This window comes from Myodes glareolus, chromosome 8, assembly GCF_982192425.1.
Source record: "Myodes glareolus chromosome 8, mMyoGla1.1, whole genome shotgun sequence".
Classification (NCBI taxonomy): domain Eukaryota; kingdom Metazoa; phylum Chordata; class Mammalia; order Rodentia; family Cricetidae; genus Myodes; species Myodes glareolus.
Window position 1 is genome coordinate 17,900,107 of NC_142033.1, and position 16,431 is coordinate 17,916,537.

Genomic DNA, 16,431 nt, shown 5'->3' on the forward strand with positions numbered 1-16,431 from the left:
CCAGGCTAGTCTGGGCTACATAGTGAGACCCTGTCTCAAAAAGTAAATTAGTAAATATTAAAAATAATAAATGAAGTAAAATGTTGGGCTATTTAAAGCAATTTATGTAGTCAGTCTTATCTCTTAAAACCATAATGGCACTTTTAAAGAAAAAGGTCTTTGTTAATTAGCTTTTTATTACTCTAACAAATCCCAAAGCTAATCAACCTATACACAGAAATGTCTATTTGCAACTTCTAAGGTTCCAGTCTATTGTAAGCCAGCCCCATTGTTCTGGCCTCTGGTGGTGTATTGAGTGGAAGCGTATGGTGTTGCAAACCACCCGCCTCTTATCTGGAGGCAAATGACAAGAAGAGGTGGAGGAGGTTATACTATGCCCTTTGGAAGTCAATTCCCAATGACCCAAAGACTTCCCAAGAGGACCCATCTCTCAAGGCTTCCAGCACCTTCCAGCAGCATCACCTGAGTTGAAACAGCTGCCATGTGGTGGACAATTGAGCTCCAAACTCCAATGCCATCCAGGAATTAATGTTATTCTAAGGGAACCTCAGAGGACTCCAGGTGAACAAGACACTTGTGAAAAAAGCAACAGTGAGGCTTAAAAAAAAACATGTATCAATAATCAAGTTAGTGTGATGTTAGCTTGAGAAGAGTATGTAGACCCCTGAGCAGATAGAAGGCCTAGAACTAAATCAGCGTATTTGGTCGAGTGCTTTCCATCAAAGGTGCTGAGATGCAGCAGAGCAAAGGCGATTTCCCTAACAGTGTCGAGAAAACAAAGGGCTCCATGCAGGAGAACGAAGCTGGCTCCTTATCTCACACCAAGAAAAACTTATTGAAAACTTAAATATAATATCTATAATTATAAAACTCATAAAAGAAAATAGGGAAATCTCCAAGGTATTGGCTTTGACAATGATCCATAAATATGATTCACAAACAGAAGAAAAGCAAAACCAAAATCAACTATATCAAACTTTACAACTTCTATCCATAGGATAACAATCAACAAGGGAAGACACAACTAGGGAAGGCACTGGCAAACCGTATCTATTAAGGAGGTAGGATTCAGGTTGCATAAAGCATTCTATAACTCACTGACTAAAGTGCTGAGCTAGATAGAAGTGATTTTTTTTTAAAGACGTCTTAAAAGATCGCGAGACTCCATATTGCCATGATGGACTGCTTTCGATCAACGTGTGTGAACATCTGGAAGAAAGGGAAGCTCTGTCTCAGGGCTGAATGTTTAGGAACCTTCTCTGGGGATGGTTAAATCTTGAGGACTGTAATTTTACTGTGTAGCACAGATCACATGGCTGGTGTACTCCATACATCTCTTGATGCCAGAGACTACATTAGTCCTCCCGCTAGCATGTCTGCCATGAGAGCTAGAAAGCTAAAAATATGAGTGAGCTAACAAATTCATTTCTAATTATCTAGCCATCTCATAAAACTAGCCCAGAAAGTGCCAAGTGCCAATCTGGAGGCTGTTATGCCACTAGCTGAAGATCTCACTCAAATCCTGTCCAGATGTTGTGAGTCTACCTCAGAGGACTGCATGGCCAAAGAGGTAAGGTGGTCCACGTGATCACCATCACGTGACGTACTGCGTACTGTGAACAGACTGCCAGTCTTCTCTGCTGCTTTTCCTGTGCGTTATTCTATCCTCCTCATAGGCATGTACAAAATCCAAGTACATTCTTAACTCTGACTCCCAGATGAGGAAACAGAGTCACGGAGGTTGGTCATTGGAAACCACTCAACCAGTGACAAAAATCCAAAAGCATACAAGGACAAGACTCCCATATTCCCACACCCTATATTGTGCAGAGTATCCATTACCCACACATGGTTATATAAATTTAATTATAATTTCCAGTATTATATTTAAATTGGACACAATTTAAAATTGAGCTATGGCATAAAGTCTTATTAGTGCTGACACTATCCAAGCCTGGTAATGTTTTTATTATACTTTGTACAGTTTAGTAAGCACATCAGATTTTTTTCTACTTTCTCAGTTTGCATAATTTTCTCAAGCTGATACAAATTCAGGTAATTACATTAGATGACGATCAGTCTCCAAGATCTTATTGACATAGTTAGCATGGTTGCTTTGTGCTGTGTAGTCTTCTTCCATTACAACTACACGATTATGTGTATAGTTGCTTTTCTATAATGATGCATGATGTCAGTAGGACTACATGGGATTGTCAATTGTATGTATTACATCATCTCCCCAGGTGCATCATATGTTTAACTAATCTTCAATTATTGCATTTTAAACAATGACATGTTTTATAACATTATATCTAAGTATTCCCTTTATCCTAATTATTTTAAGCATAAGTTATTCTGTTTTTATACTAGCATGAAGTACTCAGTTTCAAAATGGAATTTTCATAAACATCATTCTCTCTGTCAATGTGAAATCAGACTTCTGTGTGGTAAACTTTCATGTATTAGTAAGCTCCCTTCCTGAGCACCATATCCCATCCCTTTGTCTTCTAAGAGCATTCTCACTGACAATTATAAATATCATATCAGGGTTTGAATGTCTATGTTTTAGTTTTAGTAAGACCAACAAGAACACTAACTGCCGACTCCACCATTCTCTTTCTAGCTGCCTGAACACACATTAAAAATCTGTGACAACTTGTCTTCAAAGAATTCTAAGTTTGAAGAGTGCTGTCAAGAGAAAACACCCATGAACATTTTTATGTGCACTTACTTCATGCCAGCAGCTGAACCACTTCAATTGCCAGCCATCAACTTGCCCACAAAGACAGACCTGTGTGGTCAGCGTACCACTCAAGCCATGGATAAGTAAGTGGAGCAGTGTGTGGTATGTTCTGCCCTCACAGGGCACCAGACCGAGGGAAAGCAAGCTGTCCGTCTTCCCAACGCGTGTCTCTTTATATGGCATCTGTGGAGTTTAAGTATTTGTTAACTGTTGTTAAAATACTCCAAACCATTAAACTTGGATAAGGAAGGAGCCTGTTTTTGCTAAGTCTGTCCCCTGAGAGTAGTGTGCAGTGGTAGAAGGGGCTTGGCCTTTCTGACCTAGATTTCCCTAAGTTGACTTGGGAATGACATCATTGCCTTACTTAGCGCAGAGACGGCCAGTAAGAAATACATCTAGAAAAACATTCAACACAGTAAAATGTTCCATGCAAATCATGTAATATATATCATGGCAATGTAAACATGTATCATGTTATTGCCCAGTTTGACCATATTCTATTTCAAATCGCTCTCACACACACCAACCAAATGAAAGTTTATCAAGCTTTCAGAGAATAATCATTTAATGACAAACAAAACCTGATCTTGTCTCAGTTAACTAAGGAGAACCAAAACAAATATACAATGTGTTATATATTATGAATATCTTCACACTTGTAGCCACAAAATTGATTTACAGCTTGAAAAAACGGTTAGACTGTCAGCTGCCTATATAAGGAGAATTTAGACAAAACAAAAACTAAAGTACAGTTTTCTTATAAATACTAATTGATCTGGTAAGTTCATAGACAACAGTTGGATAAGATGGAGTGAACTATTTTGTGTACATTTTTGTACAAAAAACTTGCTCTGAGGTACCCAGCTAACGTTAGCTGTGGGAGAACTGTGTTATACTCTCACGAAGGACATGTCCATATGAGCTCAAAGTAAAAGGATATGTTTACATGTCCTGTTGTATATGTAATATGTTACAGTCACTAAACCAAGCATTAATAAAATCTTCCCATGAAAATGACATCTAATCTAAAGTCAGTTTATAGGAAGACCATTTGTGTTAAGTCATTTTTAAATTAAGTTACATAAACAATAGTAAATGAACTCAGCAGGTTTTATTTGGTCACATGCACACACGTTCATGTTACAATGCTAATTACAGAAAAACATGCCACGAATTTGAGTAAAAGTAGAAGAGACATGAGAGGGGTTTTAGGAATGAGAAGGAAGGGGGAAAGATGTTATTACATTTTAAATAAAATTAAAATAAATTAACAGAACCAAAAAGTCAGGCATGCTGGTCCATGTCTGCAATCCTCGCATTAGGGGGATTGAGGCAGGAAGTGAAGTGGGAGGGTCCTAGGATGAAGGATTCACCCCACTGTGAGTTACAGACTGAATTAGGCTGCATAGTAAGAGTATCTCAAATAAAACAACACGACAATGAGAAACAAGATGCCAGTTCTGCCCCTGTAGACAGGTAGAATGGTAGTAGACAGTAGACGGGTCCCATTTCCAATTCTGAACCCCCAGACACACCTTGAAAAGCATCCTCTCCTTTTCTGCCTGACACCAGGTACACGTTTGAACTAAGCAGAAGGACTCGGTTGCCAGAAGTATTCCTCAGCAAAGTGCTGGAGACCACCCTGAAGCCCCTCAGGGAATGCTGCGAAACCCAGGACTCTGCGGCCTGTTTCAGCACTCAGGTACACTAAGTTTCTTTATCAACAGTGTAGGTCAGAATTGCAGCCTGGAGCTTAGGGATCAAACCTGGCAAGCTTGCCCTGCAAGTTATGGTATTCTTGCACTTACTCAGGGAAAAAAAGTCAAAAGAAGATTGAAATTTCATTGTGTAAAAATTAAAATTACAGTGGCCATTGAGTTGTATTACAACACCACCATGCATGCTGTTTATCTATCATCCACTACCACAACTATTTAGTGTGGAATATCTATAATAGAGATCATATATGACCTACAAAGACTAAAGTAATTACTAACTGGCTTTATGTAAAAAAAAAAATTGTTTGCTGATACCTGGTGCAGGGACTTGGAATTCTGATCAAATGTCCTCACCAGGACAGTGTTTCCATACAAGGAATGTTGATGTGCAATTTTTTTTTTACAGAGTCCCCTGTTGAAGAAACAACTAACTTCTTTCATTGAAAGGGGGCAAGAAATGTGTGCAGATTATTCTGAGAACACATTTACTGAGTACAAGAAAAAGTAAGTGGCTGGCTTTGTGGCTTCATCCTCCAAATGTATCTGCCTTGCTTGTCTATCTAATTCTGTGACTGAAAAGCACAAGTGAAAACTCAGGATGCCCTGAGTGGACGATACAGAAGGCTGCAGTTTTAAAAGTTAGCCAGTTAAAACATGGTCACAAGAATATAAATTATAAGTGATCAGTTATATTTGATTTGACTCAAAACAGAGACACAAGCACAAAGTTGGTCTATATTCATTGCCCCTAGAGTTGCCCACCAATGTTTGTTCTCCAAGAACCAAATTTTCATGCTGGCTTGGTGTCAACCATCACCAGCATGTGATCCTTATGAACGGGAAGTAAAAATGCTAGTTATCAACAAGACGATACAACAGTTACTTTTCTCAATGAAAGGGAAGAGGAAGCATTTCACTGTAAATAGAAATTAACAATAAAGTATTTGGCCATAATAATGAAAGGCATGGTGGTGGGGTTTGGGGGGATATCTCTAAGAAGATTGCAGTGTTTTCTACTTTGCTTAATAAATTTCCATTTTAAATCAGTTGGAATCTAGGAGTCAAGTAAGCACACAGATTCACAAAAGGATTTTCTTAAAGAATCTTAGAACAGGGCATCTCCTCAGTGACCTCAGTGAAATCGCCCTGAACTTGTGAAAGTCTTGGATTTGGAAGTGTCTTTCCCATTTTCTCCTTACTGCCCACTATTGGTCTAGGAGTATATTTCTTGGAGAAAATAATAGATCACGCTAAGTGAGCCGCTATGGCGGTGAAGTGGCTCCGAGATCATAGATAGTGCAAGCTGGAAAACAGCAAGAGGCTTCAAATCCTGTTACTATGTTAAAAATGAAGGTGTGAAATCCCTGGGAACAAGGGCCAAAGGACCCCACTCCTATTTCACTGTATCCACATAGTGAGTTCCAAAGCCGGCAAACTGAACAACAACAAAGAGAAAGCATAAAACTGAAATCACGTCCTGTGGAGGTGACATTCTAAAGGAGCTTGAAACCTATTGTTGGAGAAAGGTGACAAGCCAGGCGAAATAGAAAAAGGCATCACTTATGCTGAAATAATGAGCTACCAAAAGGGGGGGGGTGATTGGCTTTCAAATTCAGTGGCAATTTCTATGTTTGCTTGTATGACTTTGAATGAAGTATAGATTTCAATTTTAAGCTCATTCATTCTACGAATAAGGTTTCCTAAGACTGGCATGTATTTCTATGTCCATTGTACATGTTGGGAAATAGCTGTCATCTTGCTTAAGCAATGACCCTACAATAGCTCCAGTGAAACCTAACAGAGAGCTGTTTTTCAGACTGGCAGAGCGACTGAGAACAAAAACGCCCAGCGCCTCTGCAGGGGAGCTGGAGGACACGGTGGACAAGCGCTCAGACTTCGCCTCCAAGTGCTGCTCCACAAACTCCCCTCCCCTCTACTGCAGCTCGCAGGTAGGAAAGCCTCGCCTCTGCCCCTCAGCACAAGAGGGTTCCAGAATGCCAATGTTTCATCCCTGTTCTGAATGTTCCTGAAGTGTGTGCACAAGACAGGCTGTCCTGCAGCGGTGCTGACCTTGCTGGTTGTCTCACTAAGAAAGCAAGAAAAATTGTTTCCAGGTTTTACTCAATCTATAGGTTAGAATCCGGGAACGGGTTCTAAGACTGAGAGAAGAGACAGTATAAGTATTAGAGTCCACATTACATGGAGCCCATGCAACTTTATAGCATTTTATGTCATGCTTACATATGTGCGTGTGTAAATAAGGGATATACATGTGTACAGGCAGGTAGACTGATAAACAGAAATACCTGTAGAGAAATGGGATCGATTCATAGCTTGTATTTTAACTATAAATGCTACATTTAATTTGTTTTAATATAATGGCCACATAAGTGTTTATTCAGCATAAGAATTATTTTTATGAAGAAATATTTTTTAACGTTAAATGGTAATCATTTTTAAATATTAACTTTTCTTTCAAACACTATCAGTTGGCTCTCATTCTTCCTTTGTCCCTTCATCTTCTCTCTTTACTTGAAACATCTTTCACATCGTTACTTATTTTTTAACTTTGAACAAAAGATAACCTTGTAAGTAGTATTTTTCTATTTACTACCACAAAGGTGGCTTCTGTAGACCGCAGTGGAAGGTTATACTCCGTTCTCTCTCTCTCTCTCTCTCTCTCTCTCTGTCTCTCTCTCTGTCTCTCTCTCTCTCTCTCTCTCTCTCTCTCTCTCTCTCTCTCTCTCTCTGTCTGTCTCTCTCTCCTGAGATATGAGAGAAGGGAGCCCAGCTTGGTTGTGCTGTCTTACTGATGTTAGACCTAGAGTTACTGATTTCCAAGACACTGAATGTTTATATTTGTATCTCCGTCAACAAATCAGCACCCGCCCTACTCCACCAGAAGATATGCGCTGGTCATTGTCAGAATACAGGATCCCATTTGCTTACATTTCTTGTTACACCTATCACTCTCCAACAGCCATTTAAGCTATTCAGGAGAGAGCAAAGTCAGAGCCACACTGCATTTGCCTTTGCCTTAATTGGAGAGTATGATAGTTCTCAGACGTTTGATGTCCCCGCTCCATTTTTGGACCTTGGTGAGAATAATCCAGCAAAACGATTCTGCCTCATGAAGTCAGAAAACTGCTGATGGAGTTGCTTGCTATAATTTAGCAAACAGAAGCAGCTGCCAATGCCCAAGTAGGAGTTCGGCTGACAAACGCCAGCGACGCTTGCTTTCCACCTGCTCCTTCCCAGTGCGTACTCTACATGGCGCACCCACTTTAGGTTAGCATGTTTCCTACCAAAGATCAACGATACGTTAAACAGAATCAATAGCTCTCTGTGTAAACATTTATAGAACCTAAAACAACTCTATACATTAAAATACGTGTTATAAATGGACTAAATGAAAAAGATCCTATACTGTTCTGGAAACCATGTGTTTATTCTTGTTATCTTCCTGCTGATTTTCTTCATGCCATTATCATAGACTACAGCTCCAGTTTCACTAGTCATGACAAAGCCAAGTCTTGATGCCAAAAAAATTGTTACTGACTGAAAATCCAAACTTACTGTTGCTAAAATATTAATAGCAAGAACCACATCTGGTTGGTTGTATCCCCTCTAAATCCCATCTGACTCTTTTCCTTGCATCCGTTCCTATCTTTTTGCTAAATCTTTCCAATTTATACTAAAGTTGTTTTTCATTATATCAAAACTAGCAAATATGATACTTTAAACACTTCTTGAGAGTTTTCTTTCTCCCCTTTTTTCTCATTTTTTTCTGGTCAAACAGTATGTCCTCTGACTCCCTGTACTTTCTACTCAATTCTTGTGTCAGAACATTGCTGAGACTATGTTGGTAGTGGTATGGTACCACCAGAAGCTAGACCATACCACTGGCTAACCTTGACAACATCTTTCAGTCCCCATTGGCCTCCTCTGTGAAACATATGTGTGGTACCCACAACTACTCCTTCCTCTTTGAAGTAATGTATTGTGTGTGTGCTCATGCATGCATGCACATATATGTGCTCCGGTGTCTATGTGGATGCACAAGCATTTTGATTAGGCTATACACTAACTGGCTAACAAGTTCCAGGATCCCACACATCTGCACCTTTCCAGTCTGGGATTTCAAAGTACACCACCAGGGCTGGAGAGATGGCTCAGTGGTTAAGAGCATTGCCTGTTCTTCCAAAGGTCCTGAGTTCAATTCCCAGCAACCATACAGTGGCTCATCTGTAATGAGGTCTGGTGTCCTCTTCTGGCCTTCAGGCATACATGCAGACAGAATTATGTATACATAATAAATAAATAAATATTAAAAAAAAACAAAGAACACCACCATATCCAGCTTTGCAGACAGGTTCTGGGACTCAAACCCAAGTCCATGTGCCTAAGTGGCAAGCACTTTACTCCCTGCTCTGTCTTCCCAGCCCCTTAATACACTTTCTATGGCATCTGTGCTGCCATTTTCTGTTAGCCTATGGTCTTCCTATCTTGGTCTGTCTTATATTTTCTTCATCCTCTACTCATTCCTCAAATTTCCATTTTGTACCATTTATTTGTCTTTGATTTTCAGGTTCATGGCGCTTTTCCCTGAGTGTTCTCTCTGTGAGTGTCATCAGTGTCTAAATGGCCACCTGTTGTGTGCTGTTTTGTTCTTTTGACTCCCTTAACTCCCAAATAAATCACACATGGAGACTCATTCTTAGTTGTGAATGTCTGACTTTAGTATGGCTTGGTTCTTGCCAGCTTTTCTTAACTTAAATAATTCCAGGGCTGGAGAGATGGCTCAGAGGTTTAAGAGCATTGCCTGCTCTTCCAAAGGTCCTGAGTTCAATTCCCAGCAACCACATGGTGGCTCACAACCATCTGTAATGAGGTCTGGTACCCTCTTCTGTTGTGTGGGCATACACACAGACAGAATATTGTATACATAACAAATAAATAAATATAAAAAATTATCCCAACTACCTTTTCCCTCTGGGCTTTTATCTTTCTCCATTTCTGTATACCCTTCTTTGCTTCTTTTTCCAGGACTGACTGGGTGGCTAGCCCCTGATGTCCTCCTCTCCTTCTTCCCTTGCTCCTTGTTCTTTTCCTTATTTCTTGTTTTATACCTCTGCCTGTAAGCTCCACCTTTCCTGCTCCTGCCTCACTATTGGCCACTCATCTCTTTATTAGGACCATCGGGTGCTTTAGACAAACACAGTAACACAGTCTCACAGAAGGAAACAATGCAGGGTAAACAAAAGCCACACACCTGAAAACAATAGTCCCCTGTACACAATAGGAACAATTATCAAGTAAGGATTACATTTACACTGTACTGAATGCCAATTAATTTGTGTCTGGTAAATTTAAAGAAAATACTCGATAATCTACCCTATCTTAGTAAATCCAAAATTTTTAAACTAACTTATGTGCTATCATACATAAGTAAAACTGCAACTATAACTATCTAGTCTTCTACTTCAACAAAGACACCAGAAGGATATATTATTATTTAGATAAACAAAAAATGCATTGCAAATGACTTCTAAAACCTCTAGAAATGAAAAAGACATCTGGCATAGTCACCCAAAGTTCCTTTGCAATGTTGGGGCATCCATGTTCAGCTTACAGGCCCATAGTAACTGGCAGACTTTTCAATACAGCAAGAAATTTGAAAGATTGTCTCGCCTATATTAGCAGTTTGTTGGTCACTTTTCTCTGTGTTCTGCAGAATGTCTGGCAGTTTCTTCTGTGAAGCCAGAACCCTGAAGGACCATCCTGCCTTTTGCAGTCTAGCAAAGTTCACTGGTCCCTTTCCTATGGGTCCTGCATGTCCAGTTTGTACAGCACACTGTCAAACAGTTCAAGCAAGAGCAGCTTCTTGTCCAAGTGACTAATCTTGCTACAGTGACAGCAAACTCTATAAGTAGTTTCTTTAATGCCCATCGTCTCTGAAGTAAATTGGTGCTGCCGGGAGCAGATGTGTCTCGTTGTCATGACAATCCCTACCAAAACATTTTAAATGTCATAGTCTATAGGTCTTTGAAGTAATTGAAGACTATCTGTCTAAAATATATCTATTTTACCTAGAAGACACACCTACCATATCTACAAATTTGATTGTTCTAAATGACTAACTACTGCCCTGGGTTTCTTGATTGCCCTATATAGTTGATAATAATAACTTTCAAAAACTAGAACTTTATCTTACACTTTTAAATAAACCGCAAAGGTAAAATACCTTAAACAAGAAATTTGCTTATAGCACAATAAACTCATACTCAGTATGACCAAAATTCTCTCATCTAAAACCTTCCTGCTTTGCAAACTCATGGCTCACATCAGCATCATTTACCCAGTGTCTCCATATGAAAATTTAGTGATACTTAACTTCTCCTTTTTTCTAAATATTTCAAATCAACTCCTAAGTCCTGCCAACTCTGCCTTCTAGATATTCCCCAGTCTCTATCCTATATTTTCAACATTCTTTGTCTTCGTTTCCTGTAGTCTGCACCCTGGATTACACCTTCACAATAGACCTCCCACATCCAGACAAATTATACTGCCTCACACTGAATCCCATTTCTATGCTGAGGTCACAATAACCTCTATAAAAACACAAGGCTAAGATATTCTTCCTGTGGTTCTTCATTATTTTCATACCAAAGTCATATTTTATTTTATTTTATTTTTCTTTCTTTTTTTATAATCAAGAGATTTGATCCTTGATTTTTTTTCTGCAGCCAGACCTCCTGTGACTAGTTCTGTGCCTCTGTGAGACTCTCCTGAGCTACTTTCAACCTTCCAAACTTTAAACTTGCTCTCTCCCCTCACCCCATTGTGTGCAGATCATGGCTAACCTGATTTCATGTTCCTTTCACCAGGCTTTAAGGTTAAGAACAGAATAATCAGCTCCTCCAGGCCTCCATGTGCACAAAGTCATCTCCTCTGTTATCTGTTCTGTGCATCCATTAGTGAGCATGTCCTAAATTCTATTGTTGTTCTTATCAGAGTATAAACTGTGGGAGGGGTTATACGAAGCTAAACAAGTAAGGAGCATGGCTAATGAAAATTACAACAAAAACATGTGTTTTCATTATAATCTTATCCCCTGACAAGGTTTCAAAATGCTATGCATATTCTGCATGACCCAGTAGCCTACAAGTAGAATGTTTGATAAACTGTAGAACATTCTTTTTCATCATTAGATTGATGCTGAAATGAGAGACATCCTGCAGTCCTGATGTAGTGCATATGTACTGCTGGGGTAAGTATATTTAAAACACATCATCAAAGAATTCAGAATTTTATCACGTATTTTATAATTTAGAATAGAACACAAATTTACCCTACTTCTCTATCCTATTTATTATCCATTCCAATTCAATTTTCAGTTGAGCACACTAAGCCTGGAGAAAAGTTTCAGTGCTTACAGAAACACACAGATAACTTCTGACATATTTAAGATTAATTCCAGATTTTTGGGTACACAGTTCTTTATCCATCATAATACCATTATCTAGGATAATGATACCGTAAATGTCATGGGAGGGTTCCTGGTGCACATCAAGAGGAAAACAGGTTAAAGATGGGGCCGTCAGGCATTAAGATTCACAACAGAGTTCTCCAGTTAGAGTGTGCCGCTTGCTTTCTTCAGATAGTGTGCTTTCAATCATTTAAAAGTGACCTACGAATATATTTAGTCCTCAAAACTTTAATTGTACATAACCCACACTTCAATCTGAAGTTGATCTCAACTCTGCACATTTCAACAAAAGTTTTTTGGCAATTCAATGATGATCATTAAAAATTATTACAGCTGAGATTTTAAAATGATATCAACAATGATTATGATTTGTGTTAGTCAGGTTTTTCATGGAGTTAGGCAAAGAAGCTCATCTCTAGAATCATCTAATCTAAATTGAAATCCCCACTCCAGTTATCTGTCTTTGGCAGCTTGAGCCAACTGATCCATATTTGCTACAGCTCACGTTTCATCCTTCATAAATGAAATCTTCAGCATCTACTTCAGCGTTAGTGTCTATTAAAACATAATAAAGCAAATATCAGCAGGGAGACTAGCAAGAGCATTCATTGCCGCTGCTGCTTCAACTCCTAAAATTCAGAACCCAGACTAATGACAAACTAAATTCTCTACCTTCTGAAAAATAGAACTCAAAATAACAAGTTATTCATGGTTTATGTGATATAGAGTTAAATTAGCTTCTGGATCATTGCTGATACATTTCTACACCTCTATTTAAGTGAATATAGTCTCCCTTTATCACAATATGTACATAAAGTAAGCATCTCCATGGATTGAAACTTCAAGTACATCATGGCTTCTTCACAAGCCACCTTCAAGGCATCAGAAGCTTTAATTAAAAATCAGGATTGTTTAAAAAGCCTTATGATCATTTCGGTTTGAATTTGTTTACACCAAGCTGTTTTTTCCTCAGTAACTCAGAGAACATTTTCTTAAAGTTCTAGGAAAATACTTTTAGTCTCTCAGAGGACACATTGAAACAGAAGAAAATAACCAGTTAAGAAAGCAAAGTAGGGTATATGGAATTGTTCAGCATGTAAGGGTCCTTGTTGTTTACCCTGACGACCCCAGTTGATTCCCTGGCCCAGCATGGTGAACCTCCTACAGATTGTTTTTTGACCTCCACACAAATACATCATAGTCCATGAGTGCTCCATACACATAAAATATATAGGTATATTTTGAACAGAAAGTAAATAACATGAAACTAATATATTTTAAGAGAGTTCCTTTTAACCTAACAACTTCAGGAATATTTTAATGCTAACAAAATCAAGAGATTAAGTCAATTTTAACACAGTAATACATTTATGAAAATTCTAAAATACTAATTAATCTAGATGATAGTAATTATCTCCATCTTCTATGGGTATTTTGTGTTATTTCTCCTCAATTAATATTTTTATTTACCCTTAAATAATCTTTAAACTTCTGTGCCTTCAAATTGTTTGATAACTGGAATGCATTTTGATCACCTGAATAAAAAAATCAAAAACCATTTACATCTTTCTTCCATAATATTTTACAAAATGCATTGAATATTTTGAACTCAATTTTAGCCATGTCCTGCTGGTCATGAACACAATCTGGAATAAAGAGCTGCTAACAGTCAATTGTATCAAGATGATTTTTTTGGCACTGAAAAAGAATCCTGCCTTCCTCACAAGGTTACATGGTTGAGGCATCATGTCTAGAATACAATTCTATGCTCTAAGCTTTTCTATTAAATTTCAAACAACAACCCATACACTGTGATTCTTGGGCTCCAGGAAAAATTCTGTGGTACCGTGGAATAAATCTGGAGTCATTCTGCTAAGAGGGGACCATGCTGAGATGACTGAATCCTCTATGGTCACTCTGTACCTAGTTTTGCAGTCAATGATACCAGAAGACATGTTGAGTGTTGTTCCCCAAACAGGGCCATCTTTGCATCATATCTTAAATTGGAAGATATTCATTCTTTTCTACAGTTTTGACATCCTAACACTGTTACAGTGACTATGAATGACCATGTTACTCTTTTGCAATGAAAGCCCACTAGCATATAACTAGAGATTTGAATCTATTCTTAAGGTTCTACCTTAAAGATTTTGTCTCTACATGTTCTTGTCCCTAGTTACACTTCTGACTTATCTCTTATACAGCCAACAGATACATTCTATTTTATGCCTTAAAAGTGTTTCAATAACTGGAATTGTCATCTTGATGTTTATTTTATTAGGCAAGCCTTTGAGGCCCCAAACTGATGTTCTATTGGGGAAGGTATAAGATTTTCAATCTTACAAAGCATGACTTTTTTTTTCCTGAAAGAAATTAAATTAGTGTTCGCTGGACTGCCAAGATAAAGGTGTTTCTTTCCCTTGTAGGTGGAAAATGTTTTAGATATGGGAATTACACCTTGTACAGACTGTTGCAGTGTGACAGAGATCTAATAAATGACACTAAGAGCATGTCCATATGTTCTGTCACGTCCTCTCTCCAAGGCATAAACTCAGAGAGCAAAGTAGCAGATGAAGATTTTATTCCTGATATCTTAGAAAAGAAAAAGAACAAGGACAAACGAGTTGTTCCATAATACAAACAAGATTTTTTATAAATATACAAAAAAACAACCAAATATACAAAATATTAAATATACAAAAATAAAAACCAACAACCCAACAGCAACAACAACAAAAACAGCAAAGCCCAGAAAAATACCCATTTTATATTCAACAGTGCCTTCCTAAAGTAAAAACCACTGAACTGCTCTCTCAATTCCATGACCAGGAGCATTAGTATCTAGCTTTTCATAAATGTAACAGAATACCCAAAATAATAAACTTATTTTTTAAAAAATAGGTTGATTTCATCTCACTGTTGGAGGTATTCCATCCCATAAGTTTCGTGATGTCCCACTGCTTTCAGGCCTCTAGGCAGGTGTCAGATGGCAGTGGTGGGAAACACAGGGCACAGCAAATTGCTGACTTCACAGTTAGGAATCAAAGGCAGAAAGAGAGGAACGGTCAAGTGGGACATACTCCTATTTAAGGACACACCTATCCTCAATGACCCAACGACCACCTACTTCACTGCACCTCTCTGGTCTCCATCTCTTTCCTTGGCATCTGTCTGGTCAAGGTTTCCACTGCTGTGATGAATGCCTTGACCAAAATAAGTTGGGGAGGAAAGGGTTTATTCAGCTTACACTTCCACATCACTGTTCATCATCACAGGAAGTCAGGACAGGAACTCAAGCAGGGAAAGAGCCTGGATGCAGGAGCTGATGGAGAGGCCATGGAGGAGTGCTGCTTACTGGCTTGCTCCTCACGACTTGCTCAGTCTGCTGTCTTATAGCACCCAAGACCTATCAGTTCAGGAATGGACCATCTCACATGATGGGCTGGACCTTCTCCCATCAATCACTAATTAAGAAAATGTTTTACACACTTGTCTACAGCCTGATCTTACAGAGGCATTTTCTCAATTGAGGTTTTCTCTTCTCAGATGACTTTAGCTTGTGTCAAGTTGACATAAAATGACATAAAACTAGTTAGCATAGGACCACATGACCTCTGTCAACACCCAAACAATAACCACGTCTCTTTTATCCATTGTTTCTCTTTTCTCTAACAGTGATTATTCCCATAGAGCAGACAGTCACACAGCCTTCCCTGGATTTTGTACTATGCACCTAGGCATAGCAATAAGGATAACGTTTTGCTTTGAGTATTGGAAACTTCTTAAATTCCAACCTCCCCCAACCCCAAATAAAGGATAAATGGGTCATGCCAGACAGTTTTATGGTCACTATGAACATAAAATGAATATGGTCTTGTATGCATTTGATGTTTCTCAAATCCACCATTTATTCCTATTTTCTCACAGACCTAGGGCCGGACCACCCTGGAAAACAGTCACTGGTAGCCAAATCTGAGCCAAGCCATTGAGCTTCCAGGAAGACCACCGAGATGATTCTCTTTTTCCCAGTTACAATGATTGTGATTAATAAAAAATAAATTGAAATATAGTTCAAATCCCAAGCACGATGGAGAGTGATGTTGATCTTCAGATCTGTTGCGGTTCTCACCAGACAAAAAAGCCAGGCTTCTCACTCCATCTCTGCTGTTCCTCTCAAACATTCCCAACATTAGCACCAACTCTACAATCCCCAACGGGCTCAACTCCATTCTCTGATTATTTTTCAGACTTTGTAGGTATCATTAAAGTTATCCTGTTTGCTAACAGACAGCCAGGGACATCGCACTTTTTAAAAGAAAGACCAAGCACCTCCTGGGGCCACCCTCATGTCCAGCTGCTCCCCGCAGCAGTTAATTCTGTAGTATCTCTCTGCCTTACAAATGAAAATTCTCCTCAGCAGGAATGGAGAGGGAAGGTTCAGGTGTCTTGTTTGTTTTAATTTTGGTTTAGGTTTTTACTTT

At 38.7% G+C, this 16,431-nt stretch overlaps 1 protein-coding gene across 1 annotated transcript in view; it reads left to right on the forward strand.

Annotated features, from left to right (window-relative positions):
- The window catches only part of Gc (GC vitamin D binding protein), a 30,693-nt gene extending 14,661 nt beyond the window's left edge, over positions 1-16,032 (forward strand). The window contains exons 7-13 of the mRNA XM_048425065.3: positions 1,441-1,570; positions 2,624-2,826; positions 4,316-4,445; positions 4,868-4,965; positions 6,278-6,410; positions 11,673-11,731; positions 15,878-16,032. Coding sequence (XP_048281022.2) covers positions 1,441-1,570; positions 2,624-2,826; positions 4,316-4,445; positions 4,868-4,965; positions 6,278-6,410; positions 11,673-11,708 — 730 coding nt within the window. The 3' untranslated portion in view covers positions 11,709-11,731; positions 15,878-16,032. The remainder of the gene's footprint in view (positions 1-1,440; positions 1,571-2,623; positions 2,827-4,315; positions 4,446-4,867; positions 4,966-6,277; positions 6,411-11,672; positions 11,732-15,877) is intronic.
- The last annotated feature ends 399 nt before the right edge of the window (positions 16,033-16,431 follow it).